The sequence below is a fragment of the Salmo trutta genome, chromosome 2 (genome assembly GCF_901001165.1).
Source record: "Salmo trutta chromosome 2, fSalTru1.1, whole genome shotgun sequence".
NCBI classification, from domain to species: domain Eukaryota; kingdom Metazoa; phylum Chordata; class Actinopteri; order Salmoniformes; family Salmonidae; genus Salmo; species Salmo trutta.
This window is the reverse complement of record NC_042958.1, coordinates 59,655,456-59,674,859: the sequence shown is the minus strand read 5'-3', so window position 1 is coordinate 59,674,859 and position 19,404 is coordinate 59,655,456. Positions and strand designations below refer to the sequence as shown.

The 19,404-nt window shown below is 41.7% G+C and overlaps 1 protein-coding gene across 5 annotated transcripts; it reads left to right on the top strand.

Annotated features, from left to right (window-relative positions):
• The first annotated feature begins 1,627 nt into the window (after nt 1-1,627).
• On the top strand, nt 1,628-19,172 carry mki67 (marker of proliferation Ki-67). 5 transcript variants are annotated; one of them, XM_029708765.1, is made up of 18 exons: nt 1,628-1,824; nt 2,311-2,416; nt 3,596-3,677; nt 5,325-5,440; nt 5,620-5,692; nt 5,837-6,635; nt 7,275-7,513; nt 7,608-7,664; nt 7,707-8,343; nt 8,446-8,564; nt 8,721-8,898; nt 9,466-9,603; nt 10,448-11,040; nt 11,277-11,313; nt 11,790-11,895; nt 12,935-13,016; nt 13,125-13,240; nt 15,632-19,172. In XM_029708765.1, the coding sequence occupies exons 2-18, from the start codon at nt 2,328-2,330 to the stop codon at nt 18,906-18,908; spliced, it is 6,738 nt and encodes a 2,245-aa protein (XP_029564625.1). In that variant the 5' UTR covers nt 1,628-1,824; nt 2,311-2,327; the 3' UTR covers nt 18,909-19,172. The 5 variants fall into 5 exon arrangements, with proteins under 5 accessions (XP_029564625.1, XP_029564615.1, XP_029564636.1 ...); XM_029708755.1 differs by having other exon boundaries at nt 7,608-7,832; nt 7,875-8,343; XM_029708776.1 differs by having other exon boundaries at nt 7,608-8,343; nt 15,632-16,091; nt 16,182-19,172.
• Nucleotides 19,173-19,404: the final 232 nt, after the last annotated feature.

Genomic DNA, 19,404 nt, shown 5'->3' with positions numbered 1-19,404 from the left:
TCTTCAGAGAAAAATAATTAACATCTCTTGCCCCCATTCGTTTAACGCACAGTATCTGCTCCCTCTGACCAGCAGAAACACAAACAATTATCACAAGACCACTTCTGGTTACCCTCACCGATTCCACAGCACCCAATTCTGTTTTCACCTACCCTGAAACCCACAAATGGATCAGCCAAAAGGCAAGGGTCCACTTTTTCCCAAAACTTCACTCCTACTGTCACAGACTCATCTTTCTCGGGCTTCCGAGAACTTCACCACACCTACCACCTCCAATACTTCGCCCTCATTCACTCTCATTTCTCCTCCTGTCTTCAGCTCACTCTGCTTACACTTTCTACCATTCGTCTTTAACAAACTATGTCCCTTTTTTGGGAAAACGATTGGAACCATTTCCCTGTTTGACCGCTAGCTTTTATCGGTATTATGTCTCATCCTGGGGTATTTTAGTGTGTTGTGTTAAAAAACTGCCCATTTTAGTGTCCTTTTATTGTCCCCAGCATAAATTCCATCTGTGTAATGATCATGCTGTTTAATCAGCTTCTTGATATACCACACCTGTCCGGTGGATGGATTATCTTGGCAAAGGAGAAATGCTCGTTAACAGGGATGTAAACATATTTGTGCACAACATTTGAGAGAAATACGCTTTTGTGGACATTTTCTGGGATAATTTATTTCAGTTTATGAAACATGGGACCAACACTTTACATGTTGCGTTCGTTTATATTTTTGTTCTGTGTCATTTGCGCATTTACTAGCACGAGCCGAGCGAGCCTCTTTCTTGAGTGAGTTCGGAACAATTGAATGTATGCGTCGTAGAAGTAGTTTTCACATACAAACTTTAGTTATGTTCATAAACTGAATCAAATATGATTCCCAAAAATAACATGGTCGCTATGGTAGAACGTTTATTTTGGTTGTCGATGTTCTGCATTTATCAGAGTGCCATCAGGTAGACTGATTTCAGACGTGTCCATGGAAATATGATTATTAGGGAAATCGTTCTTCTTGCAAAGCATGTAAACGTTTTAATCGAACTATTATATTAATCTGACTCCACAATAATCGCATTATTGTATTTCTTCAGGGAAGTTATTACCATACTCACAAATATTTGTTTGATATTTTGATTTGTTCACATTGAGCATTCCGTTTCAAGGAACGAAAAGACTGAACTAATATTTTTACGTTTTTGTTTCTGGGAATTTTTACTTTTAACATACACTGCTGACAAACAAGTTAATTTTATCACAGATCACTGTATAATTTCTTACGTTATTTCACCTTCAACAAATCCGCTCTGCCTCCTACTACTGTGGGTGTACCTTTAACAGGATTTCAGCCAATGGACACACTTCGCGCGTAATTTCAAACGTTTTCAAATGGCTATCTGTTAGAAGGCGAAGAAGTCCTCCGCCGGGCTTGTAAACAAAATAGTCCTTCATATTTGAAAGCACATTTGACACACTGAAATCTGTAAAAACGGGGTATATGTTTTACAAAATATAATTTCCAATGTATTTTATGACCTACCAAGTCCACAGCACAACTATGTATTTTAATAAGATTGAATTGGGCGGAGGGATTTTATGTACACTGAAGTACGCTAACAGTTTTGCCAAGCGCGATAAGGAACCGTCCACATCTACACATTAGCTAAAGTTAGGTAGGGCAAGGTAACGAGAAACAATTTTAGGAAGGTAAGGCGAGTGTTTTAAAACAAGGTTGATGATTTTATCAATCATTGTTATAGTTGAATAAAGGGTAAAATATTATCCTATGGACGACCAGCTGTTTTGAAGAATATTTGAACTGCCTCAGGTAACGTTAACAAAATAATTTATAATCGCTTGCAAATGTAGCTAGCTAACGCCAGCCAAAAGTTAGATAGCAGAGAACGTTTCAAAGTGGCAACAACATTTAGCCCGCCCGTTCACAACGATGTTGAAATAACCATTCTAAATTGGTTTGTAGTTCGCTAAATATGTTTATTATGAATAAATCGTTAACACTGAAGCGCGTGGGTAGTTGGCTAGCTAGGTTAGCACAGTGCCATGCGTGTTGGAATACATGTTGGTTGGCGATTCAATTTTAAACGATTCAATTTTAAACAAATGTAACTACTAATTTACAAAGACTGATGCCAGCGTTACAATCGCCAAACGTATCCTTACTTGTCCATACTTTGTCAATACATTGTTGCCACGCTGTTACAAATCAGAACAATGTGGCTAACTTGAATCATTGTTGAATCAGTAATATTTTACACGATCGCTCAATATCTTAACGTTTGTTCTTTGTATTTAGGTAACGTTGAATTCAAAATGTCTCTGCACGGGAAAATTGTTGTAATCAAAAGGAGTGGCGGAGATGGGACTGAGTTTCCTCTGACTGCATCATGCTTATTTGGAAGGTGAGAAAAAACATTCAAAAACTGTCAACAATACGTGTAATGCTATGGAAGTGAGCGTCATTAAGTATATTTTCGTTTTTTATATATAGGTACTGTTAAATGTATGAAAGTCAACTTTTGCTGCATGTATGGAACGTGTTTTTACTCGGTGGTTCAATGTTGCAGTCTAGCCATTTTAAATTTGTAAAGAGGCGGGCTTTCTGCTGCTGTCGTTGAGCTTTGTTCAGTATTACAGCGTTTCAAAAGACATGTCACCACAGATCCTAGAGATCCATTCAACTTTATCTACTGAAAGTCAACTGGATTGGGTTTAGCCCACTCATGTTGATAAATTGCCACACATTTAACATTTACTCAACTGGACTGTTCCTGTATGTGCTGTTAACCCCAATAAGTTTTGCTGGAGTAACAGTTTATGGTAGGGTGTCCACCCATGGGTGAAAATTATACTTCCTTGTTGTTACAAAATACATTTTACCTATACATGATTATTCATGTTCTAAATCTTTCAGTGGGGTCTTTCTCTAACATATCATTAACATAATATCCAATAAGATTTGGTAACCTAATACATCTGATAAATAGCACCTAGCTCTGACATAGTTGTGCAGATTTCTCATAACTTTAGAGGATTTTGTGGTCGTCTTCAAAGTTGCATGACATGAGCTGAATTAAGTGTAGTTCAGAGATTGTTTTTTGAAATATATATATATATCATATTTATATATTTATTTAATTTGTATGAAAAGCATATACTAAAAGATGAAAATACTACATGTCTCAATCAACATCATCTTAGCTCTAAATAGTTTTATGTCCTCCAGATTTGAGAAGAAAGTGAGCCTGTCAGGTGCAATGCCACTTGTGTTTTTTTTATGTATTTTTTTATCACCCTTTCTCAGGCTTCCATTTATTTAGTAATCATAATTTTGGCCATCTTACAAGGGTAAAAAAAAGCTACCTTTAACGATTTATGATAGGCTTGGTTTGGATCATTACTTTTCTCAGGATGATCTACACGATTCCGTTTTTTTTACTAATTGGTCAAAAGAGGCGTTTTGATTGGTTATGAAATATAATTTACATGCCATAAACACACATGTTGTATTGACTGAACCAAATCTTTATGTATGCAATGAAATCAGAAAATGTAGACAACCTTGTATTTTTGTCTCTTAGGAAACCTGACTGCGACATTCGCATTCAACTTCCCCATGTCTCCAAGGAGCATTGCAGGATTGATTTGAATGAAAATAAAGAGGTAACTATAGTCAGTCAATATACATTGCATTCGGTAAGTATTCAGATGGCCTGACTTTTTCCAAATGTTGTTACGTTACAGCCTTATTCTAAATTGGATTAAATATAAAATAAATCAAATCTACACAATACCCTGTAACGACAAAGCAAAAGCAGGTTTTTACTTTTTTTTTGCAAATATATTCAAAAACGGATACCTTATTTACATAACTATTCAGACCCTTTTTGCCATGAGACTTGAAATTGCGCTCAGGTGCATCCTCTTTCCATTGCTCATCCTTGAGATGTTTCTTGAGGAGTCCACCTGTGGTAAATTCAATTGGTTGGATATGATTTTGAAAGGCACACATCTGTCTGTATAAGGTCCCACAGTTGACAGTGCATGTCAGAGGAAAAACCATGCCATGAGTCGAAGAAATTGTTCGTAGTGGTCCGAGACAGGATTGTGTCGAGGCCCAGATCTGGGGAAGGGTACCAAAACATTTCTGCAGCATTGAAGGTCCCCGATAATAGTGGCCTGAATCATTCTTAAATGGAAGAAGTTTGTAACAGCCTAGACTCTTCCTAGACCTGGCCAAGCTGAGCGATCAGGGGAGAAGGGTCTTGGTCAGGGTGGTGACCAAGAACCCAATGGTTTGTCTGACAGAGCTCCAGAGTTCCTCTGTGGAGATGGGAGAACCTTCCAGAAAGACTACCATCTCTGCAGCACTCTACCAATCAGGCCTTTATGGTAGAGTGGCTAGATGGAAGCCACTCCACAGTAAAAGGCACAGGACAGCCTGCTTGGAGTTTGCCAAAAGGAACCTAAAGGACTCTGGCATTGAGAAACAAGATTCTCTGGTCTAATGAAGCCATGATTGAACTCTTTAGCCTGAATGCCAAGCGTCACATCTGGAGGAAACCTGGCACCATCCCTATGGTGAAGCATGGTGGTAGCAGCGTCATGCTGTGGGGATGTTTTTCAGGGCATGGGAGACGAGATGAACAGAGCAAAGTACACAGAGATCCTTGATGAAAACCTGTTCCAGAGCGTTCAGGACCTCAGACTGGGGGTGGAAGTTCACCTTCCAACAGGACAACGTCCCAAAGCATACAGCCAAGACAACACAGGACAAGTCTCTGAATGTCCTTGAGTGGCCTGGACATGAACCTGATCGAACATCTCTGGCGAGACCTGATAATAGCTGTGCAGCGATGCTCCCATCCAACCTGACAGAGCTTGAGAGGATCTGCGGAGAAGAATAGGAGAAACTCCAAATACAGGTGTGCAAAGCTTGTAGCGTCATATCCAAGAAGACTCGAGGTTGTAATCGCTGCCAAAGGTGCTTCAACAAAGTACTGACTATAGGGTCTGAATACTTATCTAAATGTGATATTTCAGTTTTACATTTTTATTTCATACATTTAAAAAAAAATGCATTAACCTGTTTTGCTTTGTCATTATGGGGTATTGCGTGTAGATTGTCCATCCCCCCCCCCCCTCAATGTAATCAATTTTAGAATATGGCTAACGTAACAAAATGTGACAAAATTCAAGGGGTCTGAATGCTTTCCGAATGCACTAATTTCTGTCTTGAATAAGTCAGTTTTATTTTAATGTCTGTAGAGCAAGTATTGAAAGAGTTTTTTTTCTCTCTCTCTCTTACAGGTTATTTTAACTAATTTGAGTTCAACGAACCCGACCCGTGTCAATGGGGAGGTTTTTCAGCAGTCTGAACGTTTAAAACATGGCGATCTAATCACAATTATTGACCGTTCTTTCAGGTTTGTGCATCTTATGTCGGTTAATAGCAGTCAGAGAATAAGAATTGTGTGTTTAGTCTGCTTACTGTCTTCCTCCAATTTGATGGACAGCATGTCATAATTGGACAAGTGTTTGGCATTTTGAACATGCACTTGGATAGACAATATGATAATGGGTCATTTTTTTTTTTTTTTTTTAGGTTTGAATACCCTCCAGCACCCACTCCAAAGAAAAATAGATATTCTACTGCTAGCAAAAGTGAAACTCCTCAGGTATTATGCATGTTGTACACTAAAAGTAAAAGCCTGAAGCATATTTGATAATAAAGCATGACTTACTATTCATTATATGCACCATTGAGGAAATGTACCTCATGAATTGCCTAGGTCTGCTCAAGCTGTCTTTGTTTGTCACAGGTTTTACATGAAACCCAAGCGAGGGATACCAGCGCTAAAGATGGAACCAACACTTCTGATGTCAAACCCAAGGAGGATGGAAGTCTTGAACAGAACAAACCAAGCTCCCCCTTCTGTGAGCTGTACCAAATGTTCAAACAAGATCTGGATTCCAAGACTCCAAAGAAAGCACTTGGAACACCTGCTTCGAGGCTTTGCCCACAGAACCTTATCTCAACCAGGAAAGTGGATGGGGGGTCTGTCAATTCCACACCCAATAAGGCGGAGACTGAAAATGTGTCACCTGTCACTGGAGTGACTCCAAAATCAGCTCAGGGGAAGCGAAAGTCCCTCAAAGGTCGGGTTGTTGAGGGGAATGTGCCAGTCGAAGATTTCATCCAACTGCCTCCATCTATTCTTGAAACTCCCAAAGGTAAAAGGCGTTCTTCAAAGTCCAAAACACCCATCGCTGTCGAAGAAAAATCCACCCCTGTTTCTCAGAGGAAAAGTCGCCAGGCAACCCCCGAGAAGTTCACTGCTAGTGAAGTGGTTCAGCACACTTCTGAGTGTCCGACTGCAGAAACCCTTACGACCCCCACTAGGAGGAGGAGCAAGGAAGCCACTCCTATCAAATCTTTGATAACTGGGGTAGAACCACCTGCTGATGCTGCCGTCTCAAACCAAGACCAGATCATACTAACTGAGAATTCCACGCCAAGTACTCCTAAGACCGAGCACTCCCGCTCTCCAAGGTCTGCTGGGAAAAAGCTTCAAGCCCAGGATGTGCTTTGTGGGCTGGAGGTGACCACACCCATCAATGGTGCGGGAAAAACAATGCCCTGTTATTTCCCAATAGCGGTCACATTTTTTACGCATACATATAATTATTAACCTACTTTGTTTAAGTTTCAATGTCAATTATTTGATTATTACATTCTGTACTATTCCTATATTTAACCCAATGCCTGTATATATGTATGAACAAAGCCATCGATCACGTGACACCATTCATTCCTATGTGAATACTCGATAGCGCATTGAAGTCTGTTAAGATGGCTATCATGGAGACATGCACAGTTTGAGCTACTCCAGGAAGTGACTTTACAGCCTAGCTGCCCTCTCTCAATCAATGACTCAAAGTTCAAGGCCGACCAGAGTACTGCAGGCCGCCGTTAGCAACTAAATTATTCTTAACTTCTGTGTGCAATTTAAAAATAATCTGTTCAAGGATATCTGGTGTATCGGTACCATGACTCTTCTAAAAACAATTCCCCATTCACTATAATAGGGGTCCTGTTTTTTGCTAACAATGCCTGTAGTACTGCAAACAGCCATGAACCTCTGTGGCTTCAATGAGAGGGGGCAGTTCTCCCCTGGTTTAACCTAAGGTGTCATGTCCTCTTGTGATTGCATGTGTTTGACCACTATAATAAAATATTTTTCATTTCCATCTACTCAGTTAAACAGTTGTCTGCTAAGAAACGGAAGAGTGGAGACCTTGAAACTGAATTTCCAACACCTCTGTGCAAGAGGAAAAGGGTTTCATTTGGAGGTCATTTGGAGCCGGAACTGTTCGATAAACGTCTTCCTCCTGACTCCCCACTATGCAAAGGAGCCACTCCTGGACGGCGAAGCCTGTGTGCCCCCAAAATGAAACAGTCACTCCTCAGGAGAGCGTCTGCAACTGGTCTGATAAAGGTGAGTTCAATAATATACGGTAGGTTTGTGTGCTGACTTTGCTCATTTCACATATACTGCTGATTCTCACTAAAATCATTTTTGCATTTCATAGGAGCATGAACAATCTGCCCCAGAGAGTCTTAGCATGAAAGGAAGTCCAGGAAAGAAGGCATCTGCCAAGACTCCCTCGCCCGCCAAGAAGTCACCGAAGGCATCTGCCAAGACTCCCTCGCCCGCCAAGAAGTCACCGAAGGCATCTGCCAAGACTCCCTCGCCCGCCAAGAAGTCACCGAAGGCATCTGCCAAGACTCCCTCGCCCGCCAAGAAGTCACCGAAGGCATCTGCCAAGACTCCCTCGCCTGCCAAGAAGTCACCGAAGGCATCTGCCAAGAAGTCACCGAAGGCATCTGCCAAGATGTCACCGAAGGCATCTGCCAAGACTCCCTCGTCTGCCAAGAAGTCACCGAAAGCTAAAACTCCATCTCCAGGTAAAGAGAAGACCCCGAAAACCGCTGTCAAGACTCCATCTCCTGCTCGAAGAAAGTCTCCATTAAAAGATGAATCTCAAACACCCAAGGCTGGGAAAACTCCCAAGACCCCTGCAAGTTTGCCATCAGCCAACACGACACCCACCATGCAAGGCCGGTTCTCAGTGTCCCTCGTCAGCACCCCATCACCCACCGCAGACCAGGACTCTGTCCTACAGCCGTCTGTCACTGTAACGCCTCGTGTTCCCTTGAGGCGAACGACCATGTTGTCTACCTCGAAGACAACACAGAAAAGTGCAATGAAAAATGCCCTTCAAGTCATCCGTAGAAGAAGTGGTGTTTCTCGGGCATCTATGAAAGGTATGCATCCATTTACTTTATTTCCTCTTTGGGATTCAGTAACTTTTTGTTGATTTTTGTATTTTGATTGCAATCTACGTGTTTAATTTCCTTTGTTTCAAGTTGTGAATTCCTGGGCTGACATTGTGAAGTTTGGCCAGACCAAGACCCAAGCTGTTATCCCAACCAAAAAAACTTCCACCCGGGTGACTAAGAAGAAGACTGTTGTACCAAAACCGAAGGTATGTTTCGATAGTATTTTGCCCTCCGTGACTGCACTTTATGAAATTTGTCTAGTGTAGCAAATTGAAGCTTGTTAAAATGACTTCAATGGTTGTCTTGATTTTGTTTTTCGATGGCTACATTACCTAACTTGTTGATGTTTTGTTCTGTTACAGACACCTGTGAGGAAACTCATAGGACATGTCAGCACTGGTCATGCAGATTCACCTGTGACCATTGTTGTGGGCAAAGCTCACAGGCTGAAAGCCATTCAGCCAAGTGGGGCCGCCCCAAAGCTTGTCCACAACATTGCACTGCTAAAAAAGAACATGAGAATGGATGAGGATTTGTCAGGTAATTCGTCTATTTCCTAATCCCACTATTCTATGTGCATATGTTTTTCATATGGGGTGTTGGTAAATATACTGTATTGTCAGCGGGCCCTGGAACGTTTGTAAATTCACAGCGTTGTCACATTGTCCGTTCCTAAATTCAGATCATTTGGCATTGGCACTCTCTCTGGCTGAGTTGGGTTGATCCGAGCGTTCTGACCTCACAACGTTAGTCAAGCACCCGTTCTAACTGGCTTAAGTTGGCTAGCTACTTCCAGACACAAATAAGAGAATGCCTCACTCTGAACATTTTACTTGCCCTAGAGAATATAGAGCTGAAAAGTGTTTGTTATAAAGAGGGTTAGTGACTTACTCTGTTACTGGCAACAATTTTTAATAGGTATACATAAACATGCGCTAAAAAAGTTGTCTTAAATTCTTAGTTTATTCAGCGCTCTGGCACTCAAACCAAGGGTGCTCAGAATTCGGGGTAGATTGCCAGGGTGAATTAATGAACGCATCCATAGTATATAAAGGACTTTTGAAATTGTGCTCAAGTAAAGCAACCTGGTTTTGTTTGTGGTTTCAGGCATTGCAGACATTTTCAAGACCCCTGCAAGGCAGAGGAAGTCTGTGGTAAATGTGCAGAGTGCCCTCAAGACCCCTTTGAGAGCCCAGTCTACTTCTATGATTGAATCATCAGTGATGAATACCCCAGAGGAGACTGGTAAGTGATTTTTTTGGGGGGGGGGATCTCAATTGTATACTCCGTGTCATCATTTACATTTTAGTCATTTAGCAGACGCTCTTATCCAGAGCGACTTACAGTAGTTAATGCATACATTTCATTTCATGCATTTTTTTTAAAATGTTTTTTTTGTACTGCCCCCCCGTGTCCTCTCGCCTCTTCTTAAAACCCATTGGAGAAGTTCAGAGGGGAGGGACCTCTGGCTTTCTCATCCAATGGGTTTTTAGGAGGAGGGGATGCAAGGAGTATGCAATTGTTGAGATTCTCCCTATGATCATGTCAAGATGAGTATGAGTGATGAAGAATCTGGTGTGGGGGACTTAAAAAAAAAAAACGTTTTAAATTGTACACTGTATGTTTCATACGTTGTTTTCATGCTCATCAAACTATTCAATGACCACTTGTGCGCTATGGATGGGGAGCATTGTCATCCTATGGGGGTGTAGCCTAAATAATGGCTTGCCCAGCATTCTTATACAGGGGTTGGTAATTCCAGTCCTTGAGGGCATGTTTGGTGTCACAGTTTTGCCCCAGCTAACACACCTGACTCCAATAATCACCTAATCATGATCTTCAGTTTAGAATGCAATTTGATTAATCAGCTGTTTGCTAGGGATGAAGAAAGTGTGACACCAATCAGGCCCTCGAGGTCTGGAGTTGCCCACCCCTGCCCTACATGATGATAATTGCTTCATTAAGGCAGGAACCGCACCTGCTTTCAATATACTTTGTATCCATCATTTACTCACGCGTTGCTGTTATTTTGGCAGTTAGCTGTATCGTGTTGAAATCAGTTGACATTAAACATATCCCATCTTCACAGGTGAAATGGTGGTGTCTCCACTTGTTGTTTCTACTGCTAAACGGGGCGCGTACAACAGCGATGCAGTCACTAGACTCCTTTGGGATGGTCAAGAATCCAGTTTCATCACGGAGGAAGCTGATGACTCCCATACTACACAAAATGAGATTCTTACCTTAGAGATGTCTTCAGAAGAATCGAAGAAAGAACAGCGGCCAGAATCCAAAAAATCTATTTCGACTCCCAAACAGAAGAAACCTGAACAACCCGAGTGTCTCACTGGCGTGAAGAGGATCATGAAGACCCCAAGACAGAAGATGCAACCCATTGAAGACCTCAGAGGAAAACTGATGACAACTCCCAAACAGAAACTTGAACAACCTGAGTGTCTCACTGGTGTGAAGAGGATCATGAAGACCCCAAGACAGAAGATGCAACCCATTGAAGACCTCAGAGGAAAACTGATGACAACTCCAAGAGGGCCTAAGGCTTCTCAGGAAGTGAGCTTAGCTGGTGTAAAGGAACTCCTGACAACCCCCAAACAAATCGCTGAACCTGTTGAACAGCTTTCTGGTAATGCCCATGATGACAACGTCCACAGCAAGTCAAAAGAGGTAAAGGCAACACAGTGCTATTTGTGTACTTTCAACTCATTGTTCTCTTTTTATAACACGTTTGGTATAATGGTAAGTTTACATATCAAAAAGTGTTTCGCGTAACTTATTTGCCTGTTATGTTTATTTGCTGTGGAATGGTTTATTTCATCTTATCCCATGACTACTATAATAGGTTCTGAATATTTCAACTGTGTCACCTTTTTTAATTAAAAGGGTCTTTGTTTCATTTTCAGATTCACGGTGACGCTATTTCTCCTAAATGCCTCTCAGGTAACATATCTGCTTGCTAGATAGCTAACATAAGCATTCACAATGCACAGAGTGACAATAAGTTAGCTTTTCCCATCAGTCCACATCAATGTTGGAATAGCAATTCTAAATTGGTGTTTGATGCTCCGCTTATTCTGCTCCCGGTAATTTGTTTACACTGAAGCTCGTGGTTACTTGGCTGGCTTGGTTGGTAAGCACTGTCGCATGCGTGTTCAATGCAGCGATGCATGATGGTTGGCGATTCAATTCTCAACTCATGTAACCTACGAGTAGTTTACTACTATCAAGAGGCACTGCAATTATTCAACTTAATCTTGCTAGGCAGTACTAACCAGTTTGCACACACATTATTGGTTGCTGGTCTTTTACGAATCGTAACCACTTGGTTACCCTAGCTAGCTCGTGCCAGTAGCTAGAATCATTGAGTCACATTTCACATGATTACTCAAATGTCTTAACATTTTATTTGTATTTAGGTAACGTTGAATTCAAAATGTCTCTGCACGGGAAAATAGTTGTAATCAAAAGGAGTGGGGGAGATGGGACTGAGTTTCCTCTGACTGCATCATGCTTATTTGGAAGGTGAGAAAAGCTGTTCAAATCTGTCAATATGTGAAATGTCATAGCGGTGGGTGCCATTGTCTAAATGTAATATATTCATAGTTTTGTATGATACTGTTAATTGTATGATACTGTTAATTGTATGAGTCTCTACTTTTGCTGCATGTGTGGAATGTGGTTTTTACTTGGTACTGGGCTTGGGTGAAACCCCGGTGTACATTATATTTTGAAATACCAACAGGGTGATTTACAATACCGGAAGGAAGACAAAATGTAATCTGAAATGTGTCAAATTATTTCCAGCTCAGGGCTCCAGCTATGCATTTGGTTTGCTTACTTGCTAGCCAACCAAGCTTCTTGATTACAGCAGAGACATTCAGTCCGTCCCCCGAGCAAGATCCCTGTGGCCTAAATTGTTTTGTGTAAAAACTCTCTTCTGTAACCAAGAAGCTTAATCTTGACATCTAGTCACTTAGCTATTTGGTTTGCTAACTTGAGCCCAGAGCAGGATATAATTTATTTGACACATCTTAGATTTCTTATAGTTTTTATACTTAACTTGTTGTAAGAAGCAGTTGTAATTTCTTGTTGAAATGGCACCCCCTTGTGTGCACATTCTATACCCTGGTATGTGATAGAAATGGTATGAAAGTCAGACTTAAATTTGTGAAGCGGCGGCCTTTCTACTGCTGTCTTCGGTTGTTGAGCTTTGTTCAGTATTACAGCGTTTCAAAACACGTCACCACAGACCCTAGAGATCCATTCAGCCTTATCCACTGAAAGATAATTATGGGTTGGATTTAGCCTTGTTTATAAAATGCCACGCATTTACTCAACTGAACTTTTGTTTCCATATGTGTGCTGTGTGAACCCCAGCAATTGTGGCTGTTGCTAGAGTAACAGCTTATGGGGATAAAGATAAACCATGAAATATAACTTAAATGTCTTAAACAGTAAAAAAAAAAATGGGACAATCATATATTTGCATAGCTGATGACTGGTATACAATGAAATGTTGACAACCTTTCTACAGAATATTTATGGTCTCATTGTCTCTTAGGAAACCTGACTGCGACATTTGCATTAAACTTCCCGAAGTATCCAAGGAGCATTGCAGGATTGAGTTGAATGAAAATAACGAGGTAATTGCGGAGTCAGACAATATAATTGCTGCCTTCAATAAGTCAATCACTTTCATTCGTGTCTGTAGAGCAAGTATTGTAAGATACTTATTTTTTTCTCTCTCACAGGTTATTTTAACTAATTTGAGTTCAACGAACCCGACCCGTGTCAATGGGGAGGTTTTGCAGGAGTCTGAACGTTTGAAACATGGGGATCTAATCACAATTATTGACCGTTCTTTCAGGTTTGTGCATCTTATGTCAGTTTATAAGTCAAATAATTTATTTAATGTGTTTAGTCTAGAGCCTGACCGATATGGGATTTTTGGATCTGATTTTAATGTAAATATTCACTGTTAATGACTGACTTTTACTCCTGAACTTTTGCCATAAAGTGGTTGAATATTTATTGATTTTCATTTAATGAATTTACAAAAAATGTCTACATCTTCCACTTTGACATGGGGTATTGTGTGTAGGGGAGGGGGAAATCTATTTAATCTATTTTAAATTCATGCTGTGACACAACAAAATGTGGAAAAAGTCATGGGGTGTGAACTTTCTGAAGGCATGGTAAAGTGTTAAGTAGAAATTTTAGACATTACTAATGTTACTGTCCCCACTACAAAGAAATGCTTTTTTGACTAATTTGTTCCTTGAAACGTTTGAAATACTGTAGAATTTCATGAATTCCTATGGTGGACTGCTCCTACTAGGGAGTGCCAATATGGCCGACCGGTGACTTGAAAGCCTCAAAACAGCTTCTGGTTTGTTCAGCCATTGCTATTGGGAAAGTATATAGGGTTTTGGAATAAACTCAATTTTCTATGTTTATCACTGGCATAGGTGGTCTTAGGTTTTTGTTCTATGAGATAATAACAGCTAGTTAACATTACCTTTTTATGAAGCCCTTGTGTGCTTTATTACATACATTCACAGTGACGTTAGCTGATGATTATCTCATACTTTTTGTTGTATGTTAACGCCATTTTCCCCATCGGCGTTGTCCAACGAAACATGACTGAGTTAGTGCCTACAAAAAGACGCCATTACTATTTCTTTCTGGCCAGTACATAGCATCAGCAATTCGGGGTTTATGTACATAAATGAATGCGGTGGCAAACTGACTTTAGAAACTAGGCATTCAGAGGCATCAAATCTTCCAATACGTTGTATCAAACAAATCTAGAAAATAACTGAACGAAGCATCACCTAATGCGCACGGCGTCTTTAATCAATAGTTTTTGACATTATTAATTAAACAGGCCTGGCTGCGGTTCGTGCTGCTGCGCAGACAGAACCGGCATGGACACATAGCCAACACCACTATCAACAATAGCGACAAGTGTCACATCAAAGGTGACAGGCTCACTGTGCTGAAAGGACAGGGACCGTAATACCTGTGCACTCCATGGCACTGATGGAGAGTCAATTCTGGTCAGACACGGCTGATGCAGGCGACACAGCATCAAATAATGCTAAAGAATAAGCAGCCCATTCACTCCAGTAGACCCCATGAAATCATACCAATACAAAAGCACAACCATTTTATGTCAAATGAAATGAAGGGGAAAAAACAGCTATTACTTCCCATTGCAAATATATTTGATCATGTCTATCACACTGACAAATGATCTAAAGTTTTACATGCAACAATGTTTCAGTCACTGTTTTCAGAGATGGCAACAAAACAGTGCCGCTCACCAGATAAACAGTTTGAAAGTAAATCTTAAATGTTAGCAAATTAGCAGAAACATCCATCTTGAAGTTAATTGCTGCTGCCTTTGCTATTTTGTCACACTACTAAAAAAACAAGCTAGCTAAGTGTCCCACTACTACAACAAAAGCTAGTGAACGTTACTAGTGTGAGCAAACTACTGCTTGTGACAATGATTTATTTTCTCTTGTCGAGGCCTGTTAATGTAATTGGTTCATTCCACTGTCACTCAAATTCTGCTCTAATACAGTTGAATGGCAGAAGCCATCTGTCCAGCTTCTGAAGGCCTAGCCTATGGCTGGCTGAGCTAGCTCAATTTTTCTACCCAGAGACCAAAGAAAATCCTGTTTTTTTGGGGGGGGGATCATTTTCTCTATTCAGTATTAACCCAGCTCTTTACAACACAAACTGATGGAATCAGAAAATGATTACAATTATTGTAAAGATGAAATGGAAATTAAAATGAAAGTAATTTGTACAAAAATATCTAAAGGCCTACAACTGATGGTTCCCTACTGATTGAATATAACACATCAGATTTTGCGGGCTTCGCTAAAGGACTAATGAAGTGCAAAGAAAGTCTACTTTTTCTCAGATGTTTTCTTTGCATCTTTACATTTAAGTCATTTAGCAGACGCTCTTATCCAGAGCGACTTATATCGGCCCTTTTCGGTGGGTTAAACGCTGATGCAAATACATCCGTAAAAGGCTAATATTGTCCGTTTTTTAAAATGTTTTATTATATCGGTCAACCGATAAAACTCGGTCAGGCTCTAGTTTAGTCTTTTAGTCAATTTTAAAATGTGATGGACAGCATGTCATAATTGAACAATGATTTGGCATGTTAAACCATACACTTGGATCCATGTTTAATTAACGGTTTACTGTTAACATTTTAATTTGATATTTTCCTTTTCAGGTTTGAATACCCTCAAGCACCCACTCCAAAGAAAAATAGATCTTCTAAACAGAACACTCCAAGAGGGCGTAAGGCTCTTCAGAAAGTAAGCTTAGATGGTGTGAAGACCCCCAAACACATCGCTCAACCCGTTGAAGAGATTTCTGGTGACGCCCAAAAGATTTCTGATGCCATGACAACAGAGGCAGTGGAAGAGCTTGCTGCTGCTCTTGATGAAGCAGTGGAGGAAGAACAACCTGCTCCTCTTGCTGAGGCCGTGCAGGACGTAGAAGAGCCTGTTACTGCACCTGCTGAGGCAGTGGAGGAAGAACAACCTGCTCCTCTTGCTGAGGCCGTGCAGGAGGTAGAAGAACCAGTTTCTGTACCTGCTGAGGCAGTGGAGGAAGAACAACCTGCTCCTCTTGCTGAGCTCGTTGCTGCACCTGCTGAGGTAGAAGAGCTCGTTGCTGCACCTGCTGAGGTAGAAGAGCTCGTTGCTGCACCTGCTGAGGTAGAAGAGCTCGTTGCTGCACCTGCTGAGGTAGAAGAGCTCGTTGCTGCACCTGCTGAGGTAGAAGAGCCCGTTGCTGCACCTGCTGAGGCAGTGGAGGTAGCACATCTTGACAGTGAAGAGCCTTCTGTTCCAGTAAAAGGTAGAAGAAAGAAAACTGAGGGGATTGTGCCACCACCTGCTAGAGGGAGATCGGCAAGGCATAGTGAAACCAGTAGCGTTGAGGCACCAGCAGAAACGATGGGCTCTGTGGATGTCCAGGATAAAATGGCAGCTGACCCAGTTCCTGCTGAAAAGCCCAAGAGTGGAAGAAAGGCCAAAAAGGCTTCTATAGAGCGAGTTGAATCAGTGCAGGAGAATGCTGTTGAAAGTGAGAGTGCTGAAATTCCTCCAATTGAGGACCAGCAGCCAACTTCTGATGTCCCTGTGGAAAAACCCAGAAGAGGAAGAAAGGCCAAACGGGCTTCTGTAGAACAAGTTGAAACTGTGTTGGAGAAGACTGTTGAAGCCGTGAGTGTTCCTGTCACTGAGAAGGTTGAGGCCCAGACTCCAGTCGTTAGATCTAAGAGAGGAAGAAAGACTAAACAGGATTCAGTAGAAGTTGAAGCGGAGGTTGTTGAAATTTCTCCAATTGATGTTGTGGAAGCCAAGGAGATGCCTGCTAGTCTTCCTGTTGAGAAACCACGGGCAAGAGGAAGACGGGCTAAACAGGAGTTTGAAGAAGCCAAAACAATGGAAGAAAATGTTGCTGAAGTTGTGGCAGTTGATATTCCTACAGAAGAGGTGGAGGCCTCAGTCCTGTTTGCAAAACTCAAAAGAGGAAGAAAGACTAAGCAGGAGTCTATAGAGCAAGTGGAGTCTGTGAGTGTTGAAACTCCCATCGAACAAGTTGAGGCCCAGGAGCAGACCACTGTGGCTCCAGTTGAGAAACCCAAAAGAGGGGGAAGAAAGACTAAGCAAGCTTCTGTAGCGCAAGTTGAGCCTGAGGATCACCCTGTTGAGTCTCTGACTGTTGAACTCCAGGAGCAGACTACTGTGGCTCCAGTTGAGAAACCCAAAAGAGGGGGGAGAAAGACTAAGCAAGCTTCTGTAGAGCAAGTTGAGCCTGTTGAGGATCACCCTGTTGAGTCTCTGACTGTTGAAGCCCAGGAGCAGACTACCGTGGCTCCAGTTGAGAAACCCAAAAGAGGGGGAAGAAAGACTAAGCAAGCTTCTGTAGAGCAAGTTGAGTCTGAGGATCACCCTGTTGAGTGTCTGACTGTTGAAGCCCAGGAGCACACTACCGTGGCTCCAGTTGAGAAACCCAAAAGAGGGGGAAGAAAGACTAAGCAAGCTTCTGTAGAGCAAGTTGAGTCTGAGGATCACCCTGTTGAGTGTCTGACTGTTGAAGCCCAGGAGCACACTACCGTGGCTCCAGTTGAGAAACCCAAAAGAGGGGGAAGAAAGACTAAGCAAGCTTCTGTAGAGCAAGTTGAGTCTGAGGATCACCCTGTTGAGTCTCTGACTGTTGAAGCTCAGGAGCAGACTACTGTGGCTCCAGTTGAGAAACCTAAACGAGTGGGAAGGAGGACTAAACAGGACCCTGAGTGTGTTGTCCCGCCAGTATCCACAGAGACTCAGGAGGAAACATCTGCTCCCTCTACAGAGAAACCTAAAAGAGGAGGAAGACGAGCAAAGCAGCAGAAGGTTCCTGAAATAGTGGAAGTTGAGAACATGGTAGTGCAGGAGGTCCACCTTCCTGCACAAACTGAGGTTAATGCTAAACCAGAGCGTGAAGAGACTGTTGCTGAAGAACTGCTGGAAGCTCCGGTTGTCAAACCAGGATGGAGAGGGAAGGCAAAAGCCGTTGTTAAGGATGAAGTGCCTGCCAAGCGAGCACGCAGAGGAGCAGCTGATTCCACAAAGGTGCCCACTGTTGCAGAAGCAACTGTGGAAGTTCCAACCGAGCCTGTCAAGCGAGGTAGAAGGGCAGCTAAATCCAAAGTCTCTGCAGATGACACCACCATTGCAGCCGAGTGCACTCCATTGGAGGCTGAGGTAACAGACACGGAGGTAATGACTGCTGTGGTTAAAAAAGGACGAGGAAAAGCCCCTAAAAAGGGAAATGCTGTTTCTGAAACGACCTCTGACCAGGCAAATTCTATTGAAGGCATGGAAACCATTGACGAAGACTCAAAAAAGACCTCAAAATCTGTGAATTGGAAACCTGATTTGGAAGTTACACACAAGGTCACCCCTCTTCCTAAACAGAAGACATCCAGACGGAATGATACTGTTCCTGTTACTAAGGTTGAAGAACAGCCTGAACGGAGTGAAGAACAGCAGGTTGTGAAGACAGTGCGAGGAAGAAGAGCAAGATCTTATGTCGAGGTCAAAGAGACCGTACAATCAACACCCTCAAAAAGGGCACGCCATAGCGCCATAGAGACCTCTGCTGCTGAAGCCACGGTCCCCATTTCAAAGGCAGTAAACGAAAGAAATGCAGCAAGAAATATGAAAACTGAAGAGGCAGATCTCTCTGATAAAGCTGTTCCAAAGGAGCCTGTCAAGAAAACAAGACGAGCAGCAAAGTCTACTGTAGCAGCTCCCGTTGAGGCCACTAGCACTACTCCTGCTGTCCCGGAGGAAGTGCCAGAGACCATCCCCGAAGCCACAGTTGTGGGTGCTACAAAAGGAAGAAGTAAAGCGACAAAGGGAAAAGCTGTATCTCAGGAAATAGACATTGAGCAAGGTACTGAGTCGGAGCAGCCGTGTAAGCCCCGCAGAGGGAGAGCAGCTAGAAAATAGTTTAGGCATTCATAGATTTGTTTTTAATCCTTTGTTATAGAAATGCTAATGCGTGATTGCTCAACTTATTTTTTTGTGCTTGTCTGGTGTTATACATTTTTTATAGTTACAGATGTATAATTGATTTCCTTAGCAGCGCTTTACAATATTATTCTGATTTTTGGTCTTAATTGTGGTTAGTTTTGCTACATTCTCTGAATATTTTTTTACATTTTAAAAAGATTGTTTGTAGAAAATGGTTCATATTAAAAATCAAAAAATTAAGTTGTCAGAATTTCTTATACTGTAGCATTATTGATAAAGCATGATTAACTCTCTCGATTTGAGTAGGTTCTGGTACTGTACATTTTTCTATTTGTCTTTGATTTAACTTCAACACATACAATACCACATGCATGGAGGTTATCCCCACACATTAGTCATTCAAATGATTGTGAATACATTCACAAAGGATTAACGTATTTCCATTGTGGTTGTCTTGGCCAAAATGACATGG